Raw genomic sequence first — 7,172 nt, 5'->3', positions numbered from 1 at the left:
CAGGAAAGATTTATTTTGGGGGAAAAGGGATCCTTATTTAAAAGTCAAAGCAGGAAAACCTTTCTGTAATAGAAAGGAAGCAGAAGGAGCAAGCTAAAACTCTGAAACACAAGAAGCATCTTGTGTTTTGTGATTTATGGCATGGTGGTATTTACTTACCCCACTGATCCATGCAAGTGCTGCCCTTTTTGAGTGCTGAAAATGGAGGTAAAACCTTGAGGGCCTTTTCAGCAGCAGCTGGCAGTGCCCCAGGGATGGGCAGTGCCATCTCTCTGGCTCCATCCCCATCCAGAGCAGTGCCAGCCTGGCCCCTGTCCCTTGTCACAGCCACCACAGCCAGGGCACACAGGCTGGGATGGGGGCTGCTGGAGCAGGAGGAACCTTCTGCCTTCTATTTCCCCAACGGGCTTCAGTTTTTCCATCTACCTCAGACAAACAATGGAGGGGTGTCCTTCCCCCTCCAGCTGCTGTTGGAGCTCTGGACCAACAGCATCCATCTCTGTTGGTCCAGAGCTCCAGAGCCTCCTACAACTGATGACAAGGCCATGAACTATCCCTGCCCTGTGACAAAGCCAGAAATGTGCCACAATAGCTCAATGAACTAAAGAGAAAAAAATAAAAAACCCCTGCTGGCCATAGCTGTTGAAAGGCCGCCTCCTGCCAAGGCACGGGCACAGCCAGGCACACTCACACTGACCCTGGGGTGCAGAGTCATCCTCACAGCTGGGCTGCACCCACCTCGGGGTTCATTCCATGTGTTCCTGCTGCTGGTTTGCTCTGCACCCACCCCACGAGGTCTGGGTCGGGTTTATCGAGTCCTTCCTCCCAGCCTGAGAAGCAGAAGGCACTGGCTGTATCACGTCTGCTTTTTTCTTTCTTTTTTATTTTTAAATCTTTTCCCCTTTCCCTCTTCTTTCTTCCTTGCTTTGCTTTCTCCCTTTATTTTCCTCGTCCTTTTTTCCCTCTGTATTTTTTAACTTTTCTCCGTTTTTTTCCATCCTCTCCTTTTCCCGCTGCCGGTTGGACGTGCCCGGGCTGGGGGTCGCGGAGAGCCCCGCGGGGACCGGGGCGGGGCGGGGCGGGGCCGGGCCGGGCGGTGCCGAACCGGGCGGGACCGGGCGGGGCGGGGCCGTGACGCGCGGCCGGGGCGGTATAAGCGGGCGCTGTCCTGGTGCTGAAGGCGGCGGAGCGGCGGAGCGGCGGCAGCGCAGGTAGGGCTGCAGGGCCGTCGGGCTCTAGGATGCAGGGATGCGGGGATGTAGATTGGGATATAGCGATGTAGACTGGGATATAGCGATGTAGACTGGGATGTAGGATGCGGGGAGCCCCAGGGCTGCGCAGGAGGATCCGACACTGAGAGAGCGGTGAAGTCGCACCGAGAGCCGGCGGTGCCGGGGCTGGGCTTGCAAGGGAACACACCTCTATAAAATATAACACATAGCCCCTGTCACTATGAGTATTATACACATATAAAGATGCATGTATGTATGTATGTATGTGTAAATGCGGATCTGTCGTGTCCGTGCGCTGTCAGCGCCGGCCGGGCTCGGGCGGGCAGCGGAGCGGGAGCGCTCCCGGGAGCAGCGGGCTCAGCCATGCCCGCTCACGGCGCTTCAGGGATGGGCGGGGGGTTCCCTCGGATCAAACACCCTCCGAGCCTCTTCCCAGATGGATCCGCATGCAAACAGTCCTTCTCGTCACTAGGACTGCCGTGGGTTTGGGATTTTACCCTTCGTTGCTGTTTTGTTTGTGTTTTTAGTTCCTTCCACAGGGTAAAAGGTTAGAGACGCTTATAAACAAGGCACATTTGCTGCAGTCGTGTTATTTATTGCAAAAAAGAAATGGGAGGAAGAGTGCATGATATATTTATTTTCCCTGTGGAAAACTGCTCTTATGTTTCACCTAAGGCTGTCAGAGCAGGGACACATCTATAGGAAAAACCTATGAGTTTTCATAGCTAAATTTCACTGGAAACATTAGAGTCACATCAGAAACAACTGCCAGGAGAATGAGAGAGAAAATTACTGCTACCATGGAAACATCCCAGAAACAAGGTATTTTCTGTGTCTGTTTTTCAGGGAACTTTTTGCAGTCCGTATTGCCTTTGTATGTGTTAAATTTTGGTCATGGTTGCCTCATTTTGTAAAGAGGAGCTTCTTCGTTTGTTGGCTAAAAGATGATTTTCCTGTTTGTTAGGTTCTAATAGAGGAGCAAATATGCTCTCCATCTAGACTGGCTTCACAGTTATCGATCTGAAGACAACAGAGCTGTTTTAGCATATTGTCCTTTGAGAGGCACAGAAGAGAATGTTTACAATATTTCCTAAAGATAGACTAAAATGTCCTATTTCAAAAGCAAATGTGGAATTAAAGTCTGAAAGACGGGGGAGGAATCCTCTTACCTTGGATAGCGCAGTATATTTAACGACAAGATTTCCGACCTGAACTGATAGCTTGTAAAAGAAATCATTCCCAAATCTGTTTGACAAAGCTTTCAAACATCATCCAGCAATAAATTGGAAGTAAAAATTGACTTAGAGGCAAATGCACAGAAAATATGTAGAGAGGAGCCAATGATCTGTTATTCCTGCAAAGGAAATACCCAATTGAGCAACATCCTTGTGGAACAGACACTAAACTAAACTTTGCCTGGCTGCACACATTTTGATTTTAGTGGGATGCTGACAGCCCTTGCAAAGGCTGTAACAATCCAAATTGTGTGCAGAGAAGGAGGGTGAGTTCCTGGTCTTTGTGAGTGGGAGGTGCTTGGCAGATGATTATAGGACTCTCCCTTCCCCCATCCCTTGGAAAGGACAGTTTCTCATGTGCTGATCAAACGAACTCTGTTAATGACCAGTCTGCTGAAAAGAAAGCCTTAATTTCACTTATTTGCTACAGAAATAGAAAATTAGGTGATGTTTGGTTGGGGGGGGTTGTTTGGTTTTTTTTTTGTTTGTTTGTTTGGGGTTTTTTAATATACATTTATGTCCAGGGCTAATGCCTTTTCTGTGACAGAAAATGAAGCAATTGTGTTGGCTTTGACTCAGGGCAAACACAAATCCGGAGGGTGGGACTATCTAATTAGCTGTTGAACTAATCATTTGTGAAATAATGCTCAAATGTATCCAGGCTCGAAGTCAGAAATGTTTGGGGAAATTGTTTGCCATTATGCCTGTTAGCCTGCTCATGCATACTGAAGGGGGGAAAATAAGCAGCTCTCTGAACTGATAGGGCTTTAATTATTTAGTTAAGTCACATTATGTCAAGGACAAAAATGGATTGGAAAACTCTACAAGTGAGCTGAAATGAACGCATTCATGCTCACTTTCTGCTTCCAGCAGTGGGTAAACATGGGTGTACACAGTTCTTTTGGGCTCTCATGAACCACCAGAGTCTCAGCAGGATGATTTACCAAGCCAAAAACTAAAGGAAGCAAAATAGGTCAATTAATCAAAGCAGTGGATATCTTTGTAATTCCTTTCTCATTATTGTACTTTATTTGTTAATGCAAGTGGGTCAGAAAAGAGTCCAATCTGTCCTGTGGCCCCGGTGTGCCAGTGCCTGAGAGTGTCCTGGGGAATGACTGATGGCAATTTCCCCTGTGCTGTGGGGAGGGTGCCCAGCTCCTGCAAGGCTGGGCTTTTGCAGCTGTATCCTCATGCACAGCGATGCTGTAATCATCTTAATTCTGTCAGAAGCATATTTTTCCCGGTTCTGTTCCAGAGTTTATTTTTGTCTGGTGTAAGCTGGGCAGACTGGGCTTCTACTGATCTATTCTAACCAAATTTGCCAGTGGTCATGTTTCTGCCTGTCCTGGGACCTGATTCAATTTCTCCTGGAGTGAATGAATAAGCAAATGAATGAAATCACCACTCAGAACCTACCTACTCGAGCTTGTTTCTAAGATGGGCTTTCAAGGATTCAGTAAAATTATTTTATACCTTTAAGATAAATTATATTTTTCCTCTCATATAAGAGATCATTGCCCCAGGAAGATGAGTCATAGAATCATTAACGGATATTCCATTGTAATACAAATAATTTTTTAATACGGAAGAGCAAAATAAAGGAAATAATAGCTTCAGTACTATCAGTAATGACAGAAATAAACTTGCAAGTAATTTTATATGTCATGTTCACTTCATCCCAATAATTTTATTACAGTTAGCAATATACAGCACCATTCAGCAGTCCTGGCATGAAATGAGATGCCCTATGGAGAAATCTCACAAAATATTTCTGTCTGTCGCTTTAATATTAGTATTTTGAGCAGCATTTAAATGTATGGATACACCAATTTTGTCATTTAGGTGCTTTGTTCTCATGATCAAAATGACATCTGGGTGTGTCTATGGGCATTTCATGAGTTATATAGGGTTGGTATTTTGTACTTTGGTGCTGCCATTGGACAATTAATGTTCATCAAGTACTTGGAGCATAGAGATAAGAAATTTCTTGCATAGCTCTGTTTTCTAAGCCTGTTTCCATATGTTAACAGCTTCTTTTTCTTCTTCTTCTTCTCCTTCTTCTTCTTCTTCTTCTTTATTTAAAGGAAATATTTTAAACATGGCCGAAAGTAAAACCTTCCAGCCTGGAGCAGCCTGTGCTCTCACCTTTTTCTTTGTCCTAATCTATTGGGTTGATGCAGCCTCCTTCCAGCAGCACCAGCTGCTTCAGAAAGACCCAGACTATGCAATGAAAAACCTACCAAGGCTCCCAAATCCCGACATGATCAAAGCGCTGGAATACATAGAGGACCTTCGCAAGCAAACCAACAAGGGAGAAGGCAGCCCTGACTACAACTCTTATCAAAGTCTCCCCTACCTCCTCCCACAGAGAGAAAGCAAGGACCAGCTTCACCTCCCGGATAATGTGAGGGATTCTTTGACTGAAGATGAGTCCCAGTGGGTTAAAGTGATGCTGGAAGCCTTGCGGCAAGCCGAGAAGGAGTCAAAAGCTGGCCCAAAGGAGAATAAACCCTACGGTCTGGGCTCAGATAACAACTTTCCAGCTGGAGTAACTGATGATTACGAGGCTTACAAGGGGCCCGAGAGGTGGCAGAAGTACCTCAAGATGCCACTTGGGCACTATGAAGAGGGTTCAAGAGACAGTCCCTTCAAGCGTACCAACGAGATCGTGGAGGAGCAGTACACCCCCCAGAGCCTCGCCACCCTGGAGTCCGTGTTCCAGGAGCTGGGCAAGATGGCAGGGCCCAGTAACCACAAGAAAGAAAGGCTGGATGAGGACCAGAAGTTGTATACAGATGATGAAGATGATGTGTACAAAGTGAATAACATCGCGTATGAAGATGTGGTTGGAGGAGAAGACTGGAACCCCATAGAGGAAAAAGTGGAAAGCCAAACCCAGGAAGAGATAAAAGACAGCAAAGAGGAAATTGATAAACATGAAGAGGAGATTGACGACGAAATGAAAAGATCAGGAAAACTCAGCTTCCTTGAGGATGAAATAAGAAGAGAAAATAAAGATCAAGTGTCAGAGGATGTTTCAAAACTAATGAATTACTACCTGAAGAGGCTGATGGGTAGTGCTGGGAATAGGAAATTAAGGACTGGAGGAGAACTTGAGGAAAAAAGAGCATCCATGTTTTTGGATAAACAACTTGATCCTCAGGCTATAGCTCAGCTGATAGAAATCTCAAGGAATTTGCAAATTCCTCCTGAGGATTTAATAGACATGTTGAAAGCTGGAGAAAAAAAGCAGCTTCAGAGTGAAAGGTTGGAAGCTGAGCAGGAAATGGAATTCCCAGAAGACCTTGACGAGATAACTGAAACCAATCTAGGACAGAGTGATATATTTAAAAATAATATAAACTCTAAAAACGGGTACATGAAGCAGCCTCTTATTCCAGAAAATCTACCCGAAGACCTCAATATTGAAGATATTGTCAGCCTTCTGGGAAATGACAATTTAGCTAACCAGAATCCCTCCTACTTACTAAATCGTCTTAATCAAGAAAATGACTTGCCAAGACTGTCTTACATTCCCAGAAGATTGAAAGGGCACCTGTTCCCTAAAGCTGCCTGGATGAACGACTTGGAAAGGCGACAAGCGGAGTACGAGAAGCTGAATGAGAAGGATGAAGAGCTGGCTGATTACTTGGCAAAGGTGCTGGCAAAATACCCCGAGGTGATCAATACCAACCAGATGAAAAGAGTCCCCGCTGCAGCTTCTGAGAGCAACCTGCAGGAAGAGGAGCAGCTGGAGCAGGCCATCCGAGAGCACCTCAACCAGCTGGGACCACAGGAGGCTGCCAAGCTGGCTTCACTCAGCAAAAGGCTCTCCATGGCTGGGGAGGCTGATGACACACAAACCAGGCAGTACCTGGATGAGGATATGCTGGCAAAGGTGCTGGAGTACCTAAAACAGGAGAAATCAGAGCTTGAAAGAGATCACATCACCAAGCGAGCAATGGAAAACATGTAATTGTTCCCCAAGCATTATTTCTCTTCAATGTGTTGACTTCTATCCCAATTCAGTTGTGATTTATTCCTGCTCTCACACTAAACAACCTATGGTAGACTATTTACCATTGAACAGTCTGCATATCTTTCTCAGAGCTGTTATATTGTTTATTGATATATGTTATAAATTATGGGGCAAGCAACAAATTGCTTCCAGTGTTTTAAGAAACAATTTAATGATATCAAGTAAAAGTATAATATGTAAACAAATGACCTTTGCATTGTTAATAAAACATGATAAAGGAAGAGTGACAATTATAATTTGAAATTTTTAAGATTAATTGGATTATTTTGTTACTGTCTGTAGTGGTTTTTGTGCAGTATCGAATAAAAAAATAAAGCATTATATATATATAGTTTTATTTACAAGGCTTTTTCTATTCAGTGTTTTATTGTTGATGAATAAATTATTTCTGGACAATCGACTTTGTTTCTTTGTGACAGTTGATAAAGTCATACTAATTGGAAACATATTTTTACTTCTACAGATGACTCTTCTGAAATATATTGTTTTTCCTACAAATTAAGTTGTAAGCATAAACTTGTGGTTTTCTGGGCCATAAGAACATCAACTGGTGTTACCCTTAAGAGCAGGGGGTACCTAAAGAGCTTGCTGAAGTCAATCAGTGTAATATCTGCATTACCTACAACTGAAAATTTGGCTTCACATAATTAAGAGCATCTGTACCTC

The 7,172-nt window shown here is 44.3% G+C and overlaps 1 protein-coding gene across 2 annotated transcripts; it reads left to right on the top strand.

Moving 5' to 3' along the window:
* The first annotated feature begins 1,108 nt into the window (after nucleotides 1–1,108).
* SCG2 (secretogranin II) lies at nucleotides 1,109–6,906 on the top strand. Of its 2 annotated transcripts, none has more exons than XM_066556318.1 (2): nucleotides 1,109–1,211; nucleotides 4,552–6,906. In XM_066556318.1, the coding sequence occupies exon 2, from the start codon at nucleotides 4,566–4,568 to the stop codon at nucleotides 6,441–6,443; it is 1,878 nt and encodes a 625-aa protein (XP_066412415.1). In that variant the 5' UTR covers nucleotides 1,109–1,211; nucleotides 4,552–4,565; the 3' UTR covers nucleotides 6,444–6,906. The 2 variants fall into 2 exon arrangements, with proteins under 2 accessions (XP_066412415.1, XP_066412414.1); XM_066556317.1 differs by lacking the exon at nucleotides 1,109–1,211 and adding an exon at nucleotides 1,954–2,054.
* Nucleotides 6,907–7,172: the final 266 nt, after the last annotated feature.

This window comes from Molothrus aeneus, chromosome 10, assembly GCF_037042795.1.
Source record: "Molothrus aeneus isolate 106 chromosome 10, BPBGC_Maene_1.0, whole genome shotgun sequence".
Classification (NCBI taxonomy): Eukaryota; Metazoa; Chordata; class Aves; order Passeriformes; family Icteridae; genus Molothrus; species Molothrus aeneus.
This window is presented reverse-complemented; position numbering and strand designations above follow the sequence as displayed.

What these genes read in the sequence shown, in the direction of transcription:
- SCG2 (XM_066556317.1), top strand. Translation starts at nt 2,009, where the DNA reads ATGAGAGAGAAAATTACTGCTACCATGGAAACATCCCAGAAACAAG. An exon ending in GGAAACATCCCAGAAACAAG is followed by an intron (nt 2,055 to 4,551) that starts GTATTTTCTGTG and finishes CTTTATTTAAAG; the next exon opens with GAAATATTTTAAACATGGCC.